Source organism: Molossus molossus, unplaced genomic scaffold (genome assembly GCF_014108415.1).
Source record: "Molossus molossus isolate mMolMol1 unplaced genomic scaffold, mMolMol1.p scaffold_m16_p_13, whole genome shotgun sequence".
NCBI classification, from domain to species: Eukaryota; Metazoa; Chordata; class Mammalia; order Chiroptera; family Molossidae; genus Molossus; species Molossus molossus.
This window is the reverse complement of record NW_023425348.1, coordinates 94,655,099-94,681,855: the sequence shown is the minus strand read 5'-3', so window position 1 is coordinate 94,681,855 and position 26,757 is coordinate 94,655,099. Positions and strand designations below refer to the sequence as shown.

General features: G+C 58.1%; 1 protein-coding gene across 3 annotated transcripts in view; it reads right to left on the bottom strand.

The window, feature by feature from the left end:
* Window positions 1–4,601: 4,601 nt before the first annotated feature.
* The window catches only part of PPFIA1 (PTPRF interacting protein alpha 1), an 86,171-nt gene continuing 64,015 nt past the window's right edge, over window positions 4,602–26,757 (bottom strand). For 2 of the 3 annotated variants that reach the window (XM_036259094.1, XM_036259096.1), the window contains 12 exons: window positions 26,413–26,564; window positions 25,286–25,458; window positions 24,904–24,997; window positions 19,688–19,769; window positions 19,389–19,589; window positions 12,704–12,879; window positions 12,509–12,606; window positions 10,766–10,941; window positions 10,168–10,236; window positions 9,230–9,395; window positions 6,886–6,949; window positions 4,602–5,882 (listed from right to left, as the gene is read on the bottom strand). In XM_036259094.1, coding sequence (XP_036114987.1) covers window positions 6,891–6,949; window positions 9,230–9,395; window positions 10,168–10,236; window positions 10,766–10,941; window positions 12,509–12,606; window positions 12,704–12,879; window positions 19,389–19,589; window positions 19,688–19,769; window positions 24,904–24,997; window positions 25,286–25,458; window positions 26,413–26,564 — 1,446 coding nt within the window. In that variant the 3' untranslated portion in view covers window positions 4,602–5,882; window positions 6,886–6,890. Of the gene's footprint in view, window positions 5,883–6,885; window positions 6,950–9,229; window positions 9,396–10,167; window positions 10,237–10,765; window positions 10,942–12,508; window positions 12,607–12,703; window positions 12,880–17,575; window positions 17,603–18,063; window positions 18,127–19,388; window positions 19,590–19,687; window positions 19,770–24,903; window positions 24,998–25,285; window positions 25,459–26,412; window positions 26,565–26,757 lie in introns of all 3 variants that reach the window. The other variant, XM_036259097.1, reaches the window with a different exon arrangement.

Here is a 26,757-nt window from a genome sequence, read left to right as displayed (position 1 = left end):
TCCCAGGTGCCGGGGTCTGGGGACATGGAGGGGGAGGCCCGCTGCGCCGCTTCGGCAAGGCCGTCAGCGTGGTGAGGCACGTCCACAGGCTGCCCCCCAAGACGGCTGCCCTGTGCACAGGAGGTCGGGTCCAGCCGCCAGTGTTTGTTCAGCGGTTTGGAATTTTCCCACGAGGGACAGAGGTCGTACGTCTCTGTGGTCATCCCGTTTTCATCGGGTTCACGTCGATGTGCTCCGGCCCCGGAGAGGCTGCGGACGCCTCCTGTCTCGCTCACAGAGCCGGGGGGACCCCGCCAGGCCCTGCTGTGGGCGGCTGCTCCCCCGTTCTAGGTGCTTCTGTGCTCAAGGCTCGGCGGGACGGCCAGCTCCGTCACGCACGCCTCCAGGGCCCTTCCTCCAGCCCCGCCCCTGCGCGCACCCTCTCCGCCAGGTGGGACAGGCGATGAGGAGACCCTGCCCCTCCACCTGCGACCCTCTCCTTCCAGGGGCGCGGGTGTCCGCGTCCCCAGGTTGCCAAGTCGGGGCTCCCAGGGGTCTCTGCAGCCTCCTCCCTGGCTCTCCCGCCTCTAACGAATGGCTAACGGGCACGGAAGAGGGTCTCTAGTGGGGCAGACGGCAAAGTCCTCCAACGCTGTGAAGGCGCGTGACGGGAACTCACGCTCCGCCATCAGAGGCCAGTAGCTCTGTGACAGCCAGAGCCGCTCCCCAGGGCTGGGCGTTGGTCAGCGTGTGCGCGGCGTGGCTGTGTGGGGGCAGCTAGGCACACGTGAGCATAGCAAGGACATGGCCAGGTCCCGGTCACCGGGGTGCCCAGCAAAGAACACGGGTGGGGTGGGACCTCGTCCCCAGGGGGACCTTCCTCCCCTGGCACATGGTTGGTCACGCGGCTTGGGCCCCTTGACCGTCTCCCCCCTGGAGACCATCTCGGCCTCAGCTGCAGTTCAGCTCCCGGCCCAGAAAAGCAGCAAAACCAGACCAGCGACCCCAATGCCGCAGCTCACCTCAGGACCCGCCGCACTGGACAATGGCCTATATTCTAATAAAGTTTTCCTCTGCGGACTGGCTCACGCCTGCTCCGCTGTGGACGATGTCAACCGCACTAAGTGTGAATTTTGTAAGATTGTCGCGCATGAGGCTCTGAGGCTCGGGGAGGGAGAGGCGGGGACACTCACATTCTCGGGTGTCCGCGACAGGCCGCGGCCGCCCCCCACGGATGGATGGGAGCCGCCCCAAGCAGTCGGGGGCAGCACAGGACAGAGGCCCCGCGTTCCACTGGGGTGATGTGCACGCAGGTCCTTGTGTGACCTGGCGACTGGGACCCTCGGCCCTACAGGCCGTAAGACTACAACTCGACGCGCTGCTTTTCTGTGATGAAACACGAGAGAGAAAAAATTCATTTACATTGCCTTTTTAAAATTACAAATGACTTTCAAAGTGGTTTTTATTTACAGGTATGACAGCATCTGTCCTGAGACAGAACTGTCAGCTGTGAGCCGGGACGTCACTGGCCAGGCGAAGGTCCCTCCGGCTGCGGAGGCAGCACCTACTCTGCTCTGCGGAGGGGTCCCTGCTCCCAGCTCCTGGCTCAGGCGGGTTGGCACTGGCGTCCCTCTTCACGCCTGCTCCAGCGTGGACACTGTCAACTGCACGGGACAGGTCCTCGGCCCCGAGGCTGTGGCACAGGCCGCCCAGAAGCTGGGGCTCCCCAGCTTCCCTGCACCCAGCCCCCCAAAACGCAGGGACACAGTGGTCATTCCTGGCTGCAGCCTGGCCGGGCAGAATCCGCCTCCGTACTAGAAGCGTGGACTCTGTCTCCGCACCTCCGTGTGGTCTTCGATGGCTGTGAATTTGCTTTCGAAAGGGGGCCCCCCCGTCTGCCTTCTTAGCTGAGGTGACACTGAGCACACAGGGTGGTGACCTGTCCCAGAGGTCAAACCCCCTGGCTCTCTGCTTCAAAGTGGCTTCCACCTTCTCGGAGCTCACCGCTGCCCCACCCCGGAGCTCACCGCTGCCCCACCCCGTGGTGGCGGTGGGCGGTCCTGACCGTCAGGTGGGCCCCAGGGGCAGGCCGCCCCGCCCTGGCATCTCTGGGCAGGGAGCGCCTTCTCCGGAAGGGACGCGGAAGGGTGTGGAGGACTGAATGGCGACCCCAGAGGTTGCCTCCGCCCAATCCCGTGGACCTGTGAGCTGACTTTCTCAGGAGAAGAATTTCGGGAGACATGATTCAGGGTCTTGAGAGGTGACCGTCCTGGATCACCTGGGTAGGCGGTGACGAGTGTTCTCACGAGAGACAAAAGCCAAGGCGCGCAGAGGAGAGGCCCGGGAGACGGGCACAGACAGGGCGCAGCCAAGGAGGCCGACCCCAGGGCTGGAGGGAGGCAGGGGTGGACCCGCAGAGCCCCCAGAGGAAGCGCCGTGACTGCTGTGCGGGCCGGGTGCAGGGCCCGCCGGGAAGGGCACCCCGGAGCCCAGGACAAGGAGTTCCCAGGTGCCTGAGCCCGTCGGACTCACTGACATGCCCGCGTCAGGACCGCAGCAGGAACGGCAGCTGGACACCCACTCACCTGAGCCGAGAACCGGGGAACGTGGGCCCTTGCGCAGCCCTGGACGAAGGCGGGGCTTAGGCAGCAAGGGCAACGACCGAAACCCACACCCCAGTTCCACGGACACGAACGCGCGTCCTGTGCAGCGCGAGGAACCTTCGGGGCGCTCCCTGGGCAGAGCGGCCGTGGCGGAGGGCTCGGACCCAGGGGAAGGCGGGCCGGGCTCTCCCCGACCACACCTGGGCTGAGAATGACCCTCAGCTCCCTGCTCCCGCAGGGGTCAGCCGGAGGGCAGACCCGAGGGACCCCGACGCGCGCGGAACCAAAGCCCCCGTCCGGGTGTCTCAGAGGACGTGTGAAGGGCTAAGAGGAATCACACGTTTTAAGGAAGCACCGAAGTCCCCGAGCCCAGGGCGCGGCTCGCTTCCGGAAGCTGCCAGGGACCGAGGCTCCGGCAGCAGAATGAACAGTGAGGTGAAGGAAGGAAGGAGCACGCTCCCCAGGCTTCCCATCCACACTGAACCCCAAGAACCAGGAGTGAGGCGGAGGGCGGGCAAGCGCAGGTCCGACGGGAAGCGCTGGGTGACCTGCGGGCTAAGTCCCGACGGAAATGAGCTAGAAGGTGTCACCACAAAAAGCAAGCATGTGCCATTCGGAAGAGGGGCCCGGCAGCCCTGGAGGGACCGGTGGGAAATGAAACTCAGGTGACCACAGCAGGGCCCCCCAACAGGCCGTGGGGGGAGCGAACTGCCAGCCGCCAGAGCTGCGCACTCCAGACGTGCTGAGCGATGGGGACACAGCACCCTTGAGCTGCCCGCGCCCTGCCCTGCGCCTCCTGCACCCGCCCGCTGTGGGCAGGCACCCCCCCCCCCGTCCCCTAGCACAGGGCTCCCCGCACCCGCCCGCTATGGACAGGCCCCCCCCTGTCCCCTAGCACAGGGCTCCCCGCGCCCGCCCGCTGTGGACAGGCCCCCCCCTGTCCCCTAGCACAGGGCTCCCCGCACCCGCTGTGGGCAGGCCCCCCCTCTGTCCCGCTAGCACAGGGCTCCCCGCACCCGCTGTGGGCAGGCCCCCCCTCTGTCCCCTAGCACAGGGCTCCCGCACCCGCCCGCTGTGGACAGGCCCCCCCCTCTGTCCCCTAGCACAGGGCTCCCCGCGCCCGCCCGCTGTGGGCAGGCCCCCCCTCTGTCCCCTAGCACAGGGCTCCCCGCACCCGCTGTGGGCAGGCCCCCGCCCTCTGTCCCCTAGCACAGGGCTCCCCGCACCCGCTGTGGGCAGGCCCCCGCCCTCTGTCCCCTAGCACAGGGCTCCCCGCACCCGCTGTGGGCAGGCCCCCGCCCTCTGTCCCCCTAGTACAGGGCTCCCCCCCCCCCGTCCCGCTAGCACCGGGCTCAGGACTTGCTGAGCTGTCGGAGAAGCATGCTCAGTGCTCCCAGGGGCCATGGACCTGGGAGGACACAGCTGGGTGCTGCCCGGGACCCCTGGGAAGAGCAGCGGGGAGCACAGAGCGGAGCAGGCTCTCCCGTGGTCACGGCGGCCCCTCAGCCTCTGGCAGGCCGTTCCCTGCTGGCGGGGGTCTGTCTCCTGTGCCTCTGGGCCCCTCCGGGCCTGGCTCCCCTCAAACTGGAATCGTCTCGGCCTGCAGAGCAAGGGGAGGGACCACCTGGCCTTCCCTCGGGTGACTCCGGACCCTGCCAGCTGGTTCCCGCCACGGGACGGCCCACGAGGACCAGGGCGGCGGGACAGCCACTCCCCATGGGCCGAGGGAGACGCTCCCGCCACGGGACGGCCCACAAGGACCAGGGTGGCAGGACAGCCACTCCCCACGGGCTGAGGGAGACGCTCCTGCCACGGGACGGCCCACGAGGACCAGGGTGGCAGGATAGCCACTCCCCACGGGCCGTGGGAGACGCTCCTGCCACGGGACGGCCCACGAGGACCAGGGCGGCAGGACAGCCACTCCCCACAGGCTGAGGGAGACGCTCCTGCCACGGGACGGCCCACGAGGACCAGGGCGGCGGGACAGCCACTCCCCACGGGCCGTGGGAAACGCTCCAGCACTTTATTGAAAGAAAGCAATAAATAACACTGTGATAAAAAGAGCTCCAAAGTGGACTGTACATCCTTTGTCACATACCAGGAAGTTCACAGAGTGATAGAAAACAGCAGTGATGGTGAATCGCACAAGCCACGCGGGAGCAGAAGCAAATGCAGACACGCTGTCCCCGCCTGCCTGTCTGTCCCGCAGCGGCCGCATAATAAATACCGCACGTGACCCCACGCAGTCCCGCTGGCTGCGGTGTCACACGCCACGGAAAGGGGAGGCGTGCCCCTGGCCGCGCCGACCGTCCAGATGGCTGTGTCGTAAAATCTACAAACGTATGACTGGGTCCATTCTTTAAACACGTCTACAGACAAATGTGAAAAGATGGTCAGGTAAGAAAAATAAGGCCTTTATTAGTAGTGTGGCATCCTCCTCGGGAGCCCGCACGTCCTCTGTGCAGCGAGGTCCCTGCAGCGAGCTGTGGCCTCCGATTGGTCCTCACGGGTGGGGGTGCCAGCGCCTTCCCACCCCTGGGGGAGAGCCGGAGGCCACAGCTCCCCCACCGTCTCTTCCTGTCCAGCTGAGAAGTGTCCGCCGCTCCGGCTCCCGCCCGTCCCCGAGGCGAGCTCTGCGTCTGCAGAGGCGGGCTCTGAAGGGGTGAGCGGGCCGCGGTCCATAGTGTCCTGCTCATCCTCACCGTCCGAACTTCACGAGAAGCTGGCGTCCCACCGGACATGCTCACGCTGCAGGACAGCGCTTCTCGCAGAACAGTGCAGCGGGGTCAGGCACTGAAGCACAGCAGCGACGCTGGAAACAGGCTGCTCGCTCCGGACGCCGGCCCGGCGGCAGGCCAGGCTCGGGAGGGCGGCTTCCCCAGCACAGGGGATCCTCTCCGCGGGTGGTGTGTGATTGGAAATGAAACGATCATTACAATTAATGCATAATTTACAGAAGCCCACGTGCCCGCGGGACTTGTGCACGCGAGCGTGACGTGCCTTCCTCGAAGACCAGGAGAAGGAGCACGGGAGCTGATTGGAGGGTACTCAGCCGGGCCATACATGAAAAAGTAACTATATAAACGAAGGCATAAGTTCACATAAATATAAGAAACATTAAATTCTAAAATATTCTCTTTATGGTATTCATAAATCTTCTCGCTGATTAAAAACTCTGTAATAAAATATCTCAGGGTCCATATAACAAGTTCCGACAGGCTGCAGAGCCCACCGGATGCTGAAACGCCGTCCTCGCGGGGTCCAGGCGCCGCCGTCACCTGTACAAGTAATGTGGGTAAACTGGAAAAGAAGCAGAAAGACCAGCCTGAGACCAGCCCCCAGCGAGGGGAAGAGCCCCCCGCGGGCTCCCGGCCTCCCGAGCCTGCACCGTACTGCCCCAGGGACTGTGATATCAGCGAGAGAATCCCTTCACTGACTTTATTTTAGCATGTGTCTAAAGGTTATCAGTTTTCAAAAAAGATGCCGAGCCCTGGCCAGGGTGGCTCAGTGGGCTGGGCGTCGCCCCGTGTACTAGTGGGTGGCGGGTCCAGTCCCGGTCAGGGCACATGCCTTGATTTCCAGCTCGACCCCAGTAGGGGGCGTGCAGGAGGAAGCCAATGGAGGTTTTTGTCTCCTGTTCATGTTTCTCTCTCCTCTTCCCTCTCTCAAATCAATAAAAACTTTATAAAAAAAAAAAGATGACGAAACCAATCGAATATCTTGGCTGAGACATGGCGACATAACTGAGCAGACCAGTGCCCTCCGTCCAGCCCTCCGCGCAGCGCTGGGCTGGCTCCGGCCCGTGCCCACCACCCAGCACCCACGAGGCGCGCTGGGGCCCCAGGGACTGACGCGGGGCAGCGCCAGTGGCACGCCAGGCACCGCTCCTGGAACAGCTCCGCTGTCTCGTTCGAGGAAGTGCGCTTATCCCAGCTCACCAGCAAGGCGCCTGGGGACCACAGAGGCACCCACACACGTCCAAGTGCCAAGGGGCCTGCACCCGGCGCTCCGAACCATGGGCAGCGGCCAGCTAGGAGCCCAGTTCACGTTTCCTGCTGCGTTCTGCCCCCGCCGCCCCACCCCGAAAGGACGTTAGCAGACACTCAAGGAAGCCAGCATTCTCAGGTCACAGACACCGCAGCAGACACCCTGAAGAGGGGGGCGCCAGCCTCGTGCCGGGCTGCAAGCACACAGCCCCGGAGCCGCCTCAGTGGCGCAGAGGCTCCTGCTCTTGGCCCAGTTCCCGAGCGACCCGATGGCCCCCTGGCCACAGGCTTGAGGGGCGCCGCTGCCGTCCACTCACCGGCTTCAGCAGGAGTAGGTGCGGACGGTGGCGGAGTCCAGCCTCTGCGAGCCCGGCAGGCTGCCTGCTCCGCGCCCGGGGAAGCATGCAAACACAGCGTGCGGTTAGTGCGGCCGCCACACGACAGGCACCTCACCCCCCCAGGCTTCCAGGGAGCCCTCCGGGGCTCGATGAGCCAGAGAAAGAGGACCCCAGTGTCCCCAAGGGCGGTGTCCCTAGGTGTCTCGTCTCCAAGCAGCCCTGTCACTGCCAGTTCAGTTAATTCCGAGACAGCAGCAGTGCGTCTGACGGTGTAAGAACAATTCCACCGGTGCATCTGCGTCCGTGGCCACTACTTCGTGTGATCCCTGTTCTCCTCAACCTGTCTAATCTGAGTGAGCAACGGGACTCTCCTTTCAGCCCTACACACTGTCTGTGAGAACGGCAGGTGACACCTGCTACCAGCCCACTGGTGGGCGGGGTCAAGGGTCAAGTGCACCCCTGGCCTGAAGGGAGGAGGGCCACCTCCCGGCACCCTCCGCACCTGCCTGTGAAGGACAGTGCCGGCCTGGGAGGCCTCTCGGGCAGTTCAGCCCAGAAGCGGCTGGAGGACACGCCTTATCTAAGGAACTACAGTCCAGTCGGCGGACACAGGGCACGCCACAGACTTTTGGGGTAAGAAACATACTGCATGGCCCAGCAGAAAAGCCCCAATTCTTCCTCGCAAATCTGATTAATACATTTTCAAAACTGAGCACCAGATACCCGCCGTTCTCAATGACACTCTGCCGCACACCAGGACTACTCCGCACAGGAGTCCGCAGGGCCCCGAGAGGCACCGGCAGCGGGCTGCGGAGAGTGGGTCCCCTTATCAACCCTCCGGTTTGAAGGGCCTGGGAGACCTGCGAGTCCCTTGCACGCCCTGGTTTAAAAAGCCACTAAAATGATCAACTTCCCAGGTTTAGGCATTCGTCATACAGTGTAGAACATGCTGTATGTTATACTCCCAAAACCTTTTTCTAGAAATGTGTTAAATTCATCTAGACTCTAACCTCATTATTGCTACTAACATTTCACAGGAAAACACAAGTTGTAATAAAGAAAATGGAAATGAAACTGGAAGAAAAAGAAAAAAGCACTCAGACTATTCAATAAGTCAAAGGCCAAACTACAGTTAAAATTCATAGAACTTAGCTGCATGCATCTTAAAAAAAAATGTGACCTTAAAAATGTTACTGGCTTTCCTACGAGCACACTGTTGAACTCTGCCAGAGAGAGGCAGCTTTCAGTAAGAAGGCTGCCCTGGCCCTGGCCGTTGTGACTACTGGCTGGAACATGTCCCGGGCACCGAGGGGGCGGGTCAGGCCCTGGTGAGGGCACACACCTGGGCTGCGGTCTGATCCCTGGTCGAGGCAAGTACAGGAGGCAACCGATGGATGTTCCTAACACTGAGGTCTCCCTGCCCGTCCCTGACTGTTACACAGGGGTGAGAACGACCTCTAACCCCACCCCAACGGGCTGGAAAAAGAGCAGAGCCTCACAGGGCCACACCCCCTCTCGGAGCCCATCGGAGGCAGATGGAGTCCCTGTAACAGGAAGTGGCTGCGCCGACGCAGACATGCCACTTTGTAAGAGCTTCGTGGGAATTCATTAATGACCACACCAGGCGGACGAGGAAGAGACTGGTGGGACGGCCACGTCACAGATGGGGACCGAGGGGCGGGGCTCAAGGCCGTGCACCCATGTCTGCCACCGAGAGGGTCGAGCACAGCGGCTGTCCAAGCAGAGTCCGAGGCCTGATCTGAAACCACGACCGCAAGGCTGGTCTCGTCAGCGAGACGAGCTGCCATCCAGGGACGACCCCCAGGCTTACGCCCCTGCTTGTCTCCATCCTTCTGGGACATGGACGGACCACAGCGGGGACAGAGGACGAAAGGAGACACAGCACTCCCAGAGGTCCAAACAAACGGTGCTGTTTAAATGGACTCGGCCACCTTTCCGGTGTGAACAGGGGTCCAGGAGCAAGTGAGGTGGACTGGAAGCCACGACACTGCTGTTCTGACAGGGTCCTGAAGCCGCCTGTCACACACCCCTTCCTGGGCGGGAGTCAACGCAACGCACTGAGGCTGTGCGGTGCTCAGCTTCCTTCGTTGGAAGAATGTGAATATTCAACCAGACGAGAACGTAAATACAAAATCTGTTACTGGTAAGCTCTCACAAACAGCGTTAGGGTTAATGGACATGTAGGCGGGACATGCCGCTACACTGACATGCCTCCTGCCCTATGAGACGGCCGTTCCCGACAGGCACCCACACCCGGCCACCGGCCCTGCCCCTGCACAGGCAGGCGCGAGGCCTCACGTACCGTCCAGCTGCATCTTCTTGGGCGGCACTGAGGGTGAGGACAGGGAGGAGGTGACCCGGAAGTTTGCGGGGAGAGTCTCTGCCGACCCGGCAGCAAGGCCGCGAACATCTTTGGGTCTGAACTTTTTTCTCCAGGAAGGTGCCCTCCTGAAGCTCTTGTCGTCGTCCTGAACACGAGAGCACAGAGCACGGCGCTGTCAGGGACACTCACCGTCGGTTCCCAGCCCGTTGGGAAGACGGCGGGACTCGTTCCTGCACTGTGTCACTTTATCTGAACCTGCTCTTGACGGCCACGTGATCTGCTGACCATGGAGCCCGGGTGCAGGAGGCGGGCGGCCCCACGCAGGGACCCTGCCCCTCCTCTCCAGCACCGTGTGCCTGTCACTTCTCACGTCGCAGAAGTCACTGCCCTACTCTGGGAGACAACGCGTCTCCGTCTTAAACACAGCTGTCGAGTGGTGACTGGTTCTGTCTTATGCTGGGACAGAGCCCGCAGGTGCTTCGAACTCGAGCTTCCTCATGGCCCAGTGAAGTAAGAATGTGTGGAAAGAAGTGAGTCATGGTTTTGTATAAGGAAACATGACCACTTTGTGTGGTTTTCTTCATCTACTTCTGACATACCCCCGAGCACAGGCTCCGGGTCGGGGGGAGCCGGCCAGCCGCCCGAGCACGGCTCACAGACAGACCCCATTCCCGGGCACAGTCGCTCTGTGAAAACCGTTTCTGAGGTTTCTCAAAAGTTAAGTAACAAAAAGTAAAATAACCTATCTTACTGAAAATCTTAGTTTCTTAATAGCTCATCTGTTCATCAAGTTTTAAGAACAGAGCCCGCCCTGCACAGTAAAAATGCCGCCACGCTAGCGGGGTGCCCAGCGCAGACGGCGCCCGACAGAGCAGCTGCCAGTTAACCCCGCCGGACAGCCCTCAGCCGGAACCTACCTCATTGAAGCGTCGGTCAGTCCCCATGACTAAGAGGTGGTTAAACTCTCTCTCCAACACGGACCGGGCCTGAAACCACAAACCCAGACGTCAGTCCCCGGAAGGGCCGGTGCAGCACAACTGCTTCAAGCAACACTTCCAACCACCACGGACAAGCTAGCAATGCCTTGAGCTAGGGTCCGAATCACGCGTTAACGGGGTCCAGATGGACTCCTGGATACTGTTCAGAGGGTGCTGGGGCAGGCAGGGGGGGGCTGGTAAAGGACAGGGAATCTTCGGCAAGGGACAAAGAAAGGAGCCCAGGAGGCAGAAAGGACTAGGTGAGGCAGTTACCCCGGAGACACACCATCACCCCCATCTGGCACACGTCAGAACTGCATCAACGCGGCTCTGATGAGCACGGGGACTGGGATGAAAGTTCCCACCACTGTGTTTCTCACAAGACTCTCATGCTTGCAGCAGACAGAGAAGAGAACAAGAATAACGAAGAACTCAGCCTTGCTGATCGGAACTGTCCTGCTACAGATCAGGTATGGACTCGAGTGACCCCACGTGGGCCGGGAGCCGAGGGGACAGGCGGGAGGCCGGCTGGTGTCACCTGGGTGTTCTGCGTGGGGATCTGTAAGAGCAGGGCCAGCACGTTGAAGTCGAAGGTCTCGTCCAAGGCCATGAGCGCGCCGTGCACCCCGCTCTCCAGGAGGTTGTCTGCGTACTCCTTCAGGCCGATGGACAGGATCCAGCGAATCACTCGATCATTGCTCCAGACAAGCACGTCTGCAGGGAAAAGAAAGGACGACGCACGTGACTTCAGGGGGCTGGCCACCATGCACCCCTGGAACACAGGACTACGGCTCCACAGGGATCCCGCCCTTCGGTCCTGGCGGGAGACCTGAGCCTCGCGAGAGCCGAGCAGCCCTGCTGAGCGTGCAGACAGCCACTCGCTGCCCCAGCCAGCGAGGTCTTGGCCCTCCTCCAGCTCAGAGCCTCCCATCAGAACCGATCTGCAGGTGAGTCCACGGGAGTCAGGCTATCTCGTGCATTCAGCGTCAAGAGGAGAAAGTGATGCGGGTCCAGGGATCGCAGACCACAAGGCCAGGTGCCAACACGGGTCCCACGGGAGCCTGACGCCCTTCCATCTCAGGAGCTGACACCGACACCCACGCCTTGCTCAAGTCAACACTAACCTCCCGCTGATGAGCTTGAAGCCGTTTTTCCTGTCTTGTTTTTAAATGAGAGAAACTATAGATATTCTCCAGAATACTAAAAATCTGGGGGGAAGATTTTATACTTTATAAAGTAATAAATCATTAAATTTGCTCTAAAAAAGCCTCTATAAAATACATTCAAATGACTATCAACTCCTTTCAACGACAGCTTTGTCAATTGTAAAAAGATTTAAAATGAATAGAGAGCCCTGGCCCTGGCCGGTGTTGGCCCGCGGACCAGAGTCCCGGGTTCGGTTCCAGCCAAGTGCACGTACCTCGGTTGCAATTTGTCCCCAGCCCTGGCTGGGGTTGTGTGGGTGGCAACCAGTTGATGTGTCTCTCTCTCACATCGATGTTTCTCTCTCTCTCTCTTCCTCCCTCTCTCCTTCCCGCTCTATCTGAAGATAAATACAAAAATGTCTTTGGGTGAGGATAAAAGAAAAAAAATGAATAGAGAAAACAAATGAGATAGATTTGCACATTTAATTTCTAAAGACCTTTTCTGGATAAAGGAGACACACACACCGCCTGAACACCATACTTGTGAGTCACATGAACTCAACCGTGACGAGACTGTCTTTCCAACTGACCTCCTCCCCACACACCCCCCTCTCCCGGTTCTTTCTCGGCGAGACGGGGGTGACAGCAGCACCTGTGGGCCGTGGTAAGGATCACACCAATCGCTGCACACCAATCAGCCCGTCTCCCAGCCCCACCCCCCGACCTGCTCTCCAGGAGAACGCCGTGCCCTCCTCGCCGTGCCCTCCTCGCCGTGGGAGGCGCCCGCTCCACCCGCCAGGCCCAGCAGGAACTCGAGCTCCAGTCCCTGGGTCAGCGGCCAGAGCAGGAGTCCCACTTCAGTGGCTGAGCTAAGAGCAGGCCCGCCCTGCCCCACCAGCGGCAGCAGCTGCACCTCTGAGCGAGGGCGCGGTGCCCCCCAACAGGAGAGCGCCGCGTCGGAGGGGAATGCTCCCCGCCAGTGGCAAACTGGAAAGCCTCGTGGTCACCGCCCTGCTCTGGGCTGACTCCACTCGTCCTCCCCACGTGGAGCCTCCCCTGGCTCTAACTAGGAGTCGCGGAGGCTGCCGATGGCTGGGAAGCAGAGACCTGCTCAGCCGATCAGACATGGGTGCTACCTTTCACTTCATTCTGGCTTTCTTCTCTTTTTCTTTCCAGTTCTTTTCGGTCATAATTTAACCTTCGCAGGCACATAATTCCGCACTGGAAACTGTTTCTATTTGTTAAAAAAAAAAAGATAAGAATACACATTTTAAAAAGGAATAGAAACGTCAAGTGAAGTCTCAGGCGACCGGCCAGACCGGGCCGCTCACCGGTGGAAGCTGTCCACCATCTTCAGCTGCCCCCGCAGGTCCTTCTTGGTGAGGTGGTCCAGCATGCGCGCGTCCACCAGGCACTCCATGAAGTAGCTGCGGTACTGGGGCAGCCCCAGGCTGGGCAGCCACTCGTTGCCAATCCACTCGTGGTTCATGTCCCCGTAGGCCAGCGTCTGCTTTCAAGAAGTGAGGGTGATCAGTTCAGAGAGGGGCCAGGAAGAGGGCACAGAGCAGTTTAAATAATCTTCAAACTGGATGTTGAGCCTATGACATATTCACAAAGGCTCAACTAAGTTTCTTCTTTATAATTTCAAAGTAAACAGCTCTCCTATTAACTACCTTTTGAATTTGTTAGTAAAACTTTACACAAAAGGAATTACACTGTTAAAAATCTATGACTCATTTGTATTTATAAATTTAATCTATTTAGCAAACCACAACAGAACTGTAACTGACCACATGTATCTCTCTGGAACATGTTTTATGTATAACAACACAACACCAAAGAATGACCACGACTCATGAACAAGTTTGAAGGATCAATCCAACAGTACTCATTAAATAGATCTCCACTGGTTTTAATTTTAACACCTTGTTTTCTAAATTTCCTTAAAACATCTGTTAATTCCAAAACCAGTTTAAAAAGGGAATGAAAATAGTTTTAAAAGAAGAGATAGCCCAGCCGGCGTGGCTCAGTGAATGGAGCATCGTCCCATGGACTGAGAATCCCAGTGTGATTCCTGGTCAGGGCACATGCCCGGGTTGCGGGCTCGATCCCCGGTTTGGGGGAGTGCAGGAGGCAGCCGATTGATGCATCTCTTGCATTGATGTTTCTCTCTCTCTCTCTAAAAAATCAATAAAAACATATTTTAAAAACTTTTTTTTAAATAAATAAAGAGATAAAAGCAAGAACGGACAGGACTGAAAGAAGAAACAGACAAGCACAGGTCTAGTAGGAAGACCCAGCCTCCTCCTAAGTAGTTCGTAACTGAGTAAGGAAGCCCACCCACCCACCCCTCAGTAAGCAAGTAGAAGCCTCCACAACACCACCAAGCCCACTGACCTATGGACACTTCATAGAACTCTCCGCAGCTACAGGTGCACATGGAACATTCTCTCAGACAGACAAATCTCAATATATATACACATAGAGAAAGAAAGAAATACAGATCATGTTCTCTGACCTCAAAAGAATTATTAGAAATCAAATTAAATTAAAAATAAAAAGGTATCTGAAAAACTCCTAAATATTTGGAAATCAGCATACTTCTAATAACCCACGAGTCAAAGAAGAAATCAAAAGAGAAATGAGAAAATATGTTGAATCAGCCCTGGCCGATTTGGCTCAACGGTTAGAGCGTCGACCTGCGGTCCAGAGAGACCCGGGTTCAGTTCCCACTAAGGGCATGTGCCTCAGTTGCAGTTTGTCCCCGGCCCTGGTTGGTCGTGCGGGTGGCAACCACTCGATGTGTCCCTTTCATGTTGATGTTTCTCTCTCTCTTCCTCCCGCTCTATCTGAACAAAAAATGGAAAAATGTCCTTGGGTGAGGATAAAAAAAAAAATACACTGAATTGAATGAATGAAAACACAATATATTAAGAAACTGTGGGACACAGCTAAAGCAGAGCCTTGAGGGAAATTTATAGTATTAGATACTTAAGATATAATTGAAGAAAGATCACAAATCAATAATGTAAGACTCTACCTTAAAAATCAACAAATGAAATCTACAGTAAGCAGAAGGAAGAATGTAAAAGTGAAAATCAATGAAACAGAAACCAGAAAAATAACTGAAAATTAAACTAAAATCTGGCTCTCCATAACTATCAGTAAAATGGTCTAATCCTTCACCAGTGTAACCCAGAAAGGAGAAAACACGTCACCAATATCCAGAATGAAAGGGGGTGTAGGCATGCACCCCACAGACACTGTGAGGACAGTCAGGGAAAACTGGGAGCGACTTGAAGCAACTGAGATGAATGACATAGCCAACTGCTTAAGACAATCTACAAAAGCCACTGAGTAGGAAACTTGTGACGTGTATCTATTATAACTTGAATTTATAGTTACAGACCTTCTCACACACAAATCTCTGCCCTCAATGGCTTTACAGGTGAATCCTACCAAATATTTGCGAAAAAATAGCAATTCTACAAAAACTATTCCAAAAAAGTGAAGAAGAAATGCCTAATTCATTCTATGAGGCCAGCATTGTCCTGATACCAAAATCAGAAAAATGTACGACAGGAAAACTGCAGACCAATATCCCTCATAGACACGGATGCAAGACTCCTGACAAAATACTAGCAAGTCAAATCAATAATATATTAAGAGAATAACGTGACCAGTGACATTTCTTTCAGGAACTTAAGGTTGGGTCGACATTTATAATCAATGGAATTCACCGTATGGGTGGGCCGGAGAGGAAAGCACATCACCCTGGAAGATGAGGAAAGGCGCACGCAGCACGCGCAGGCCTGAGCCCTCGCAGACAGAGCCCGTCTCGCCGACACGGCACATCTCCCAGATGCACAGAGCCCACCCCGACGGGGAAAGCCCGCGCGTCCCCACGTCGGGACAGTCAGGATGTCTTGCGCAGTGCTGGGCTGTGCTCCCAGCCACTGCAACAAGGCAAGAGGAGAAGCCAGGACACACGACTGGTGAAGAAAAACTGTCTGACCTGACTAACAACACAGAAAACAACCTACAGAACACACCTCAGCTGAAGTGAGTTTGGCCAAGTCGTGGGATACAAGGTTGCATATGGAAATGACTGTGTCCACATACTAGCAATGAATTGGAAGCTCAAATTTTAAAATACCATTTACAATGCCATGAAAAACCACAAACGCCTTAGGGATGCGTCTAGCAGGACATGTGAAGGTCTGCACAAGAAGAAAGCAGCACGCGTGTGCATGCGTGTGCACACATGGAAGACGGGCCCTGGTGTTCTTCAGTCTACGGAGACCAAGCCCCAGCCCCAGGAATTCTGCACATTATGGGATCCCGGCAGAGAGCAAACTCTACCCACCACCATGTCGTCTTGAAAATACGGTCTCTAACCTCATTTATGATTTATGCCAGCCAGGCGGAAGGAGTGACTCCGATTCTAACAGGAAAGAAGTGTCCTTGTTGCTCTGCACCATGAGCGAGAACCGGGCTGGGACATCGCACACCACATGCCTTTTCGGTCTCTGACTCCCACCTCGCAGGTTCTCACAGCATGAACGTGCGGCCCGTGTTCTTGCTGGCTGACTATGGAGTCTTCAGCCACACAAAATGCAGAGATTTCTGAACAGAGAAGCCCATGGGAGCAGGACCCTCCTTACTGTGTCTGCTCACTCTAGCCTCTAGTCACACTTCCTGTGGTCAGCAGGAGCTCCGAGGAGGGCCAGGCTCCTCCCAGGGAGACCCAGCACCCCGGCTGCCATCACAGGCTTCTGAGAAAAGCAGCAACAGGGCTCCCTGTGTCAGAGAACATGTGGACGACGAGAGGCAGCCACAGCACGGTCTATTTTCCCATTGTTGGAATCACCACGGATTCAGCCCAGGTGTTCTAACTCTGTACAATCCGGGTGCGGGGAGGGCCCCGCTGCCCTGTCCAGGCTGTGTTCCTGGCAAGCAGTCTGTGGGCACACACTGCTGCTACCCGTCAAATGAAGTGTCATGGCTTTGACCGCACCTTGATGTGTTCTTCCCCCAGTGCCCAAGGGCACCTCAAAGTGCCCCCCAGCTTCAGAGCTGAATGCTGTGGGGCAGTGTGGGGAGGGCACTGAACAAGTCCTGCACCTGGCATTTCACAGACCCCGGGGGCCTCACCTGCTGCTCATCTAGAAGCCAAAAGCCCTTGCTCGCGCCAAGACCGAGTGCTGGCTAACTCTGCATCTCTGGCACGGCTCACCCTCACTCACATTTGATGGCAAAGAGCACACGTGCAGCTTCATTTACGCGCTGTGCCTCTGATGCAGGCATTTCCCGCGGACGTGCGGCAAAGCTCTGCTTGCTGGTGTGGGCACACTGAGCTCTGGCTGGGACGCACCCCGTGGCCCCAGCGCTCACCGCTGACCTGTGCAGAGGCAGCTAGCTAGCTTAAACCATCAGTAGAAACGCTGACCTGGAGGATCAGCACATAAATGGGGGGAGAGCGCTCAGAGAACCTCATTACAGCTTCCTCCCCTCTTTCATTAAGAAAGGTGGTATAACTGGCTTCACTTTAAGAGTAAACGGAGGGAAACAGGTATTTCAACCACCAACTCCTGACCAGGAAAAGTGATTTAAGACTGCTTCCGGTGTGAGCACCTGAGGCCTGCCCACAGCTGGACCCCGGGCGCCTGCCACGCACAGCCACATGCAGCTGGTGGACTCGCGGGTCGAAAGGCTGCACGGCCCCCTGACAGAGTTTCTCAGAGGCTGGACTTCTGGGGCCCGTTAGGAGGGAGGCTTCTACTCAGACGACACTAGGAGAGCGCTCAGTGAGCCCGACCCAGGCTCAGCGGGGTCTCCGTTGGAAATGTATTCAAACACGTTTTCCCATCCACAGATCTTGTAATTCAAGTTACCCTACGAGGGACTGAAATATATAAGGGGCTGCTAAATCCAGACTGTGTGAAAGAGCGGTCTGTGTCCATGAGAGAGAACCACCACGGCTCACTAGAGAAATGCTGAGAAATGTTCAAAATTGTCCATGAGCCGTGTTCTTCGCACTCTTACATCCTACACTTTGCTTTGACTGATGCTTTCAAAGCATAACAACGTTCAGAATAAATTAAGAGGTTAAAAATGTCAAGAAAGATAAGTTACGAGTTTTCATACTCAATTCTTTTTGTTGCTGTACATAGAGTGAAGAATAGGTTATAAAAGTCTCCAACCTGAGCCCAGCTGCCCTCCTCATCCTCCTGGTGTTACGTGGTTAGGGATGCAAAAGAACACACAGCCGTTAGTACGTGAGCTCAGGACACGGGGTGACCCGGCAGGCGGTGCACGTCGCCGAGGGACAGGTCAGACCCACAGGCACATGCAACCCATGCACGCCCCACACCCCGCCTCGCGTGCAAGGAGCAGGCACCCACGGCCGGCACGCCCACGAGGGGGAACCAGGCCGGACCTTCACAGTGGGGGCTAACGTGAGGTCTCTCCTCAAGAAGAGAATTCAATCTATTCTAAATAAAGCCAATCTACCAACTTTAATTTCATAAAAAAAAAAAAAAAATCTAAAAGAAGATAAAATAGGAATTCTATTGCACAGTTAACTAATACCTAAAAGAAATGCTGTCCGGAACAATTTACTGTGGCATGGCATTGTCTTCCCGCCCTGAACGGGAATGCCCGAGGCAGACGAGCTCGGGCCAGGACTGACCGTTTGTGGCGTGGCTGTGAGTGTCTCCATCTCTTCGTGCGTTAACCAGACATTTCCCGTGCTCTAGGGTGACCCCAGTGACCAAGCACATCCAGGACAAGGGAGCAGTGACAAAGAGGAAAGGTGGCAGACACGTGAGCCACAGGTATTTCAAAGGAGCAGGTGGACGCAAAGGTCCACACAGAAAATGACACATGGACATCAGCTCGCCCCTTTGCAGAGTAACCACACCTCATTAACACTGTTATCAACAGCACAAGGCGAGCCACCAGGTATGTTTGCCAAGCTTGCCACCTGAGTTATGTGGCAGACACGGAGAGGAAGCATCTGTGCCTCTGAGGATGGTGACTAACTCAGCAGCTGTCACTCGATACATCCAGTGGGTCTCACCCACACAGAGACACCGGGCACTGCACAAAGCCTGCTTTGGCTGTGGGACGCCGGTTCGGCAGGTGCCCCATGGGTGGGCCTCTTGGCCCGCGGCCTCGCCCGGGGAACCAAGGAGGAAGGGGGCAGGGCTGCAGCCTGGTCTGAGGCAGGGCCTCCCGAGGTGAGGGGTGCTCTTCATCCGCTCACCCAGACGCTGCCTCTATCCCACTTGATGGCAGCGCTGGGAAGCCGCAGCACCTTCACTTCTAGAAAGGCCACTCTGAGGAGACTGACGATGCCCCGCTGGGCAAGGGCGTCTGGGCAGGAGTGAGACACTGGAGTGCTGTCCACTGCAAACCTTCCCTGCGCCACACGGGGACCTCACGCTCCTGACCCTCCCGGTGCGGAGCGGGGCTGGCCTGCACCCAGACATGCGCGTCTGCGAGGCTGCGGCGCTCGAATAGGCTTTGTCTCCAGAGACCCAGAGCAGAGCCAGGGCCCCGGCCAGGGACGAGGGCACGTACCTCCCAGGTTCCGCTCCTGTGTGCACTGGGCGCACTTGAACTTTCGACCAGAACCCTTTCTAAGGGTCCTGACTCCCGTGCGGCGGGAACTGTCCTGCAGACAGGGCGGGCATGCCTACTGCTTCCGGCTGCTTCCCCGCGTGCTCAGGGCTCGGCCCCACCCACAGACCCAATGAGTCAGCAGAGAAAACACTGCTTATAACGTAACTGGGGATCTAAGCTTTTCCCCCTTCTCTTTTCATGAATTCACATTTAAACGTGCTCCTTACTTTTCTACACTCCCAACTCCTACTTCTGTAGGACAAAGCCACTGCGGCCCTGTGCTCTGAAAGCCTTTACCAAAGCTGCTCTCAGCCACCCAGCGTCCCACATTAGCTGCGCCTTACATGGAGCACCTGGCGTGTCTCTAGGGACCTGGGGCCTGACACGTACCGTCCTGGACGTGGGCGGGGCCGACGGGCTGGTCAGGGACATGATCTCCTGGATGGCCAGCCGCAGCTTCAGCCGGTGCAGAGGGTTGCTGATGCCGATCTCCCGCTGGATCTCCGTGTCCGACAGGGCTGACATGATGGCCCCGCTCTTCACATTGGCTCGGCACGCGGCCACGTACCAGGCCGGCATCCCCACCCAGAGCTGAGAGACAGGCGGTCAAGGTGGGGTCAGGCTCAGAGCAGGACATGAGTCACACGCTCACATGTGCAACACCCTCAAACCCGGACCAGGAGATGTACCTCCAGCCAGACGACGACGGTTGGCCCGTCCCATTGTGCAAAGGGTAAGCCTTGTCTCCGGGCTTCCTCGAGCACCTCGTGCCTGCAAACAAGACTCAGAATTAGAGCCTGGTACCCACACAGAGCACGCGGACAGCTCCCTCCACAGCCCCCCAACCCTGCGGTACCCACACAGAGCACGCGGACAGCTCTCTCCACAGCCCCCAACCCTGCGGTACCCACACAGAGCACGCGGACAGCTCTCTCCACAGCCCCCAACCCTGCGGTACCCACACAGAGCACGCGGACAGCTCTCTCCACAGCCCCCAACCCTGCGGTACCCACACAGAGCACGCGGACAGCTCTCTCCACAGCCCCCAACCCTGCGGTACCCACACAGAGCACGCGGACAGCTCTCTCCACAGCCCCCCAAGCCCTGCGGTACCCACACAGAGCACGCGGACAGCTCTCTCCACAGCCCCCAAGCCCTGCGGTACCCACACAGAGCACGCGGACAGCTCTCTCCACAGCCCCCCAAGCCCTGCGGTACCCACACAGAGCACGCGGACAGCTCTCTCCACAGCCCCCCAACCCTGCGGTACCCACACAGAGCACGCGGACAGCTCTCTCCACAGCCCCCCAAGCCCTGCGGTACCCACACAGAGCACGCGGACAGCTCTCTCCACAGCCCCCAAGCCCTGCGGTACCCACACAGAGCACGCGGACAGCTCTCTCCACAGCCCCCCAAGCCCTGCGGTACCCACACAGAGCACGCGCACAGCTCTCTCCACAGCCCCCCAAGCCCTGCGGTACCTACACAGAGCACGCGCACAGCTCTCTCCACAGCCCCCAACCCTGCGGTACCTACACAGAGCACGCGCACAGCTCTCTCCACAGCCCCCAACCCTGCGGTACCCACACAGAGCACGCGGACAGCTCTCTCCACAGCCCCCAACCCTGCGGTACCTACACAGAGCACGCGGACAGCTCTCTCCACAGCCCCCAACCCTGCGGTACCCACACAGAGCACGCGGACAGCTCTCTCCACAGCCCCCCAAGTGTGAGGGCACACATCTCATCATGCCCTCTGACCTCCCACACTGTCCAGTCATTGCTGGTTGGCTACAAACTACAGAGAATGCAGGAAGGACGAGACTTGGACTGACCCCACCATCTCCGTAGAACCATCTCCTTACAGAATTAAGAATTACTACCAACTCCGGACAAGCCAGCCGCCTTCATATCCGAGGTCAGGCATTCAAGGGAAACACAGCCACGCTCCCCTGAGCACCGAGGAGACAAGACTCCCGCAGGAAGAGGAAAGACAGCTGGTCTGAGCCAAGGAGGCTGCCTCTGGGCAGCTCAACACCACGAAGCACAAAGCGACCCTGGCAACGGGCCGGCACAGCAACGGTGGAGGTGGGTGTGTCCACCCCATACTGCCATCGAGCTAACAACGTGTCTGCAGAAGGACGACACTGGCCCCTGTGGTTCGCCCACGGGCTCCATGCCCAGACACTTCACGCCCACCACCACCCGCACACCCAGGGCGGCTGCCTGGGAGGTAGACGCATGAGCTCCACAGGCAGAGCAGGGCAGCCCTGGGCGCCGACGGCATCGGAAGGGCTCTGCGGCCTGATGTCAACCCTTAACCCCAAGTTCACCACATTCACATCTTTTTTTTTTTTATCCTCAGCTGAGGACATTTTTTCGTTTTTTGTTCAGATAGAGTGAGAGAGAGAGAGAAACATCGACGTGAAAGGGACACATCGAGTGGCTGCCACCCACACGACCCAACCAGGGCCGGGGACAAACTGCAACCGAGGTACGTGCCCTTAGCGGGAACCGAACCCGGGTCTCTGGGGACCGCAGGCCGACGCTCTAACCGCTGAGCCACACCAGCCAGGGCCACATTCACATCTTTAAAAGTGATTCTGTCTCCCTGGCCAGTGTGGCTCAGTTGGCTGGAGCATCATCCCATGAACCGGAGGTCGTGGGTTTGATTCCTAGTCAGGGAATCTCGAGAGAGAGAGAGATTTTTGTCCTGGCTGGTTTTGCTCAGTGGTTAGAGTATCAGTCTGCAGGTTCAATTATCGGTCAGGGGCACGCACCAGGATTGCTGGCTCATGCCCAGCCCATCGGGATCGTGTGGGAGGCAGCCAATCAATGTGTCTCTCTCACATCCATGTTCCTTTCTCTCTCTCCCTCCCTCCCTCCCGCTCTATGTGAAAACAGTCAATGGGAAAATATCCTCAAGTAAGGATTTAAAAAAAGAAGAGATTTTGTCTACTGATAACACAGTCAGGTAAAACATAACCGGTGTGAAAGCCGAGGAGAGAAGAGGGGCTGGGCGAGGGGACAGGTCCACCCCCCGTGTGCCTGGACGTCCCGGGTCACTGTGACTTCCTAGGTCACTTTCAGGACAGCCCCCCCCCCCCCCCCATGTGCCTGGATGTCCCGGGTCACTGTGACTTCCTAGGTCACTTTCAGGACAGGCCCCCCCGCCCCCCCCATGTGCCTGGATGTCCCAGGTCACTCTAACTTCCTAGGTCGCTTTCAGGCAGTGACTTCCTGCCATGATCTCTGCAGGACACACCGCTGAGTGTCTCGCTTCTAGACAAATATTAGATCTTTGATATATTTAATAGCATTAGACTCCTCATGAGACAGTGAGGTCTATGTACAATTAGATTCCACAATATTTCACATAAAATTTCAAGAAAGTTTTTCTTAAGTCAACCTTGGGTTTCCTGGGAATAATAAATTTTGTAATTACCTGCCGCCATGACCCCGGAGCCTGGACACTCAGTCATGGCGACGTCCCTGAGCTGGGAGCTGGGAGCTGAGGGCCGATGCACCGACCTGAACACCCCAACTACAGACACCTACCAACCACAACACGCGCACACATGTGCACATGCACGCACGTGCAAACGCACGCACACATGTCCAAGTGAGCGATGGAATCACACGCTGAGGCACAGCACAATAAAGGCTGTCCTCATACGGCCAAGTGACCAGGCACCCCTGCTGAGAACGACCATCATTTAGAAACCACAATGAGACACTCTGGCCAGTTTATATAGTTTGGGATCCTCCATGAACATCAACTTCTGGGAGCAGGAGGACCAAGCCGCACCACCGCAACCCGACAGCTCTGACCCCAGGCGACTGAGAATGGGAAACGAACACATCACTGAAGCCAAGGGACACCCTGGTGAGGCTCCAGGAGCGAAGGGCCCGAGCCGCTCGCCAGCCTTCACTCCGTCCAGAGCACCGGCTTCTCGGCAGCTGCTGCTGCTCAGTGCTGTCCGCAAACGTCCGTCGACCATCCCTGCGGCACTGTGAGCAGTAACGGAAACACGGCATGCCACCTGCAATGCCATCACTAGTGTGCCAGCCACGATGACCGTTACCACGGCTTCTGAGAGGAGAACTCAAATGGGGCAAATTTCACACAAAAAAGTCAACTGGCAAGTCCAGGGGCTAATGGCAAAGGGCCTCAGCGGAAGGGTGTCCTGGCTCAAGGGCGACCGTGGGGCCAGTGCTGGGGTGTTGGCTTCTCAGCGGCCAGATTCGCCACAGACCCCGCCGCGCTTCACCCTGGCCATCTCAGCACCTCTCGGACAGAATTCCTCCCACTCTCGAGGGGTCCACGCTCACCTCTCAGCCCACAAACTGCAGCTCTCACCACAGGAAGGGTTTGGCCTCACTGCTCAGCTCGCTGGGACCGTCTCAGCCCACGAGCTCATCTGCGCACCTCTGGGTTAGACCCGAGAGCGGTGTGCCGCGGACCCCTCCTGCCTCGCTGTGGGGTCACGGTGCCTGGGCTCCTCTGCAGAGAGCTATTCCCACTGTTACTCACTTTCACAATCAAAATGTAACAAGTAGACTATAAAACAGAATCTATGTAAGACTTATAAAAACAAAATCTGGCCCTAGTTGGCGTGGCTAAGTTGGCTGAGGGCCGTTCTACGTGCTGGAAGGTTGCAGGTTCAGCCCCCAATCGGGTGGGTACATCCAATTGATGTTTCTCTCTCCCTCTCCCATCTTCCTGCCCTAAAATCAATAAAAATATATTTTAAAAAACCTGGAGCAGATAAAAGGGCAAATGGCACACTCCCTGCCAGGCGGCCGGTGTGTCCCCGCAGTGCCATGCACAGGGAGAGCTGCCCGCCCTGTCCCCGCAGTGTCGCGCACAGGGAGAGCTGCCCTCTGTGTCCCCCCGCAGTGTCGCGCACAGGGAGAGCTGCCCGCCCTGTCCCCGCAGTGCCGCGCACAGGGAGAGCTGCCCGCCTTGTCCCCGCAGTGCCGCGCACAGGGAGAGCTGTCCGCACTGTCCCCGCAGTGCCGCGCACAGGGAGAGCTGTCCGCCCTGTCCCCGGAGTGCCACGCACAGGGAGAGCTGTCCGCACTGTCCCTGGAGTGCCACGCACAGGGAGAGCTGCCTGCCCTGTCCCCGCAGTGCCGCGCACAGGGAGAGCTGTCCGCACTGTCCCCGGAGTGCCGCGCACAGGGAGAGCTGTCCGCACTGTCCCTGGAGTGCCACGCACAGGGAGAGCTGCCTGCCCTGTCCCCGCAGTGCCGCGCACAGGGAGAGCTGTCCGCACTGTCCCTGGAGTGCCACGCACAGGGAGAGCTGCCTGCCCTGTCCCCGCAGTGCCGCGCACAGGGAGAGCTGCCCGCCCTGTTCCCGCAGTGCCGCGCACAGGGAGAGCAGCCCTCTGTGTCCCCCCGCAGTGCCGCGCACAGGGAGAGCTGTCCGCACTGTCCCCACAGTGCCACGCACAGGGAGAGCAGCCCTCTGTGTCCCCCCGCAGTGCCGCGCACAGGGAGAGCTGTCCGCACTGTCCCCGCAGTGCCGCGCACAGGGAGAGCTGCCCACCACGTCCCTGCGCACAAGGCGGACTATGCGGCTGGCACTCACAGCCCGTGGGGCGTGTGCTCGGCTCCCTGATGCCCAGCACTGATCCGTGTGGGCAGACTCAGAGTCAGGCGCTGAGGCCCAGCCCACGGAGCCACAGCACAGCCCCCTCGACAACTTCCTAGGGTGAACGGGGATCCCTGCGGGAGTCCGTTGAACATTCCATACAAACGTGCAGTTCAATGAAGACTTCGGTTAATCCTTACAAGACAATACATACACAGAGCTAGATAATACACTTAATAAACATTGGACAGGAATCAGGCACGACCAAAACCCACTCAGTAAGCTGGACACAGACGCAAACACTCACTTCTTCTGAAGCCTGCGATTCTTCTCGGCCTGTCCTCCCAGCTTGCTGAGCCCCGGGGCCTCTGGGGACGGGCTCTCTGCCTCTGAGGCGCCAGCTACGAGGAGAAGCAGCGGGGCGGTGAGCGGGGCACAGGGCTCGCGGGGCGGCCCCCACACAGCCGCTCTGGGACGTCATGGAGACGCTCGGAGTCGGCCGCGAACACCCGCGACAGGCTGGCGCTCAGGGCAAGGGGCGTGGCGTGGCTCGCTGGCCTGTGCCGTGGCCTGGCCGTGCCCTGGAGAGCTGGAGAGCACCCCGCTGGCGTGGCAGAGCCCAGGCAAGGCCGGCGCAGCAGGCACACGGCGGCCCCGCCTGGCAGCGGGCAGCGTGTGGGAGCACTGACCTGGTCCCGGCGCCTCCTTGCCGATGTGCCCTGGGCGCATCTTCTCCTTCTTGCCAAATAAGCGGCCGATGGAGGACTTGATGCCCTTCTTCTTGGGGGCTTTGTGGAGCGAGTCCTGGCTACTGTTGCTGCTGCTGGGGTTGCTCACCGGCCCATCCTGGGAGCCTGTCGAGCTTTAGGGACAGAAAAGGACCTTTAGTTAAGTGTTCTTGAACTAGAACTCTCCCCCTTTTTAATACCTGTTCTCAAACTTCTCAACAAACACTCGTCTCTTCCACAACATCTACTTCACAAGACTCCTACGTGTAGGAAACAGGGCCCCAGGGCCCCGAGGGAGAACTGTGTCCAGAAGGCGGAAGTTCTCGGGCTGGGAGTCTCCTTCCCAGGAAGGCTGGGAGCCACCCCAGGTCACCTCTCAGCAGGAGTGCCCCCGCCCCCACTCTGCACAGCCCCGGGCCTGAGAGGAGCAGGGAACCGGCGGCAGGCCGTCGCCGGTCCTGGGGGCAGGCACCGGGAAGGAGAACGACAGGGAGGCCCCGCAGTCTCGAAGCACAGGCACCTGAGAGCCGCCGACGGTCCACAGGGAGGTGACCACCACCAACGTGCCATGTGCGGGACAAATGCTCCCGCGAGAAAAGTTCTTGAAACGGGCGACTGGAGGAGTCTGAAGAAGGGGTTCCCTAAAACGGCAGGTCTCACGTGACCCCGTCTCCCCACATGGCTCTGCCAGACCTGCACCTGTGGCTGACGTCACAGCAACCCCAGGACACCCCTAGCATCCGGAGCACCGCTTACGAAACACAACGGAACCACAGTATTTCTTTAAAATCATAGTTCTGACATTTTAAAAAAAACAACCCTGGCTGGTTTGGCTCGGCGGTTAGAGCTTCACCCCGAGGACCAGAGAGTCTTGGCTTCGATTCTAGTCGGGCATACACCTCGACTGCAGTTCCTCGGCCCTGGTTGGGGTCGTGCGGGAGGCAACCAATTGATGTCTCTCTGTCTCTCTCTCTCCCCCTCCCACTGCCTGAAGATAAATGGAAAAATATTCTCAGGTGAGGATTAGAAAAACACATTAATAGCTTTCTCATCCCTGAAAACCACAGACAGCATGTCCCCGCTCTTACTTCCTGAGGTCCCTGAGGTCCTCGTGGCTGACCGTGTGCAGGGCTCCTCTGTGCGTCCTGTCCACACGCAGGGACCTCGGGGAAGGCGGCGGGGAGGTTTCACATTTGATGGTCGTCTTGTCGTCTCGTACCTCTTCTCGGGAAGCTGGCAACTGAGGGTGGAGATCAGTGTAAACTAGTTAGCAAAAGACGTGACCAAAAAAGTCACACCGGCTCTAAGTGACAGTCGTGAGCTCATCTGAAACGCTGCCGGCGATGCTCCTGCCGCGTACACAGCCCTCCCTCGGGCCGCCGCCGCCACAGAGGACAGTCGTTCAGGACGCGCCGGACGCCCGCTCCCGGGCC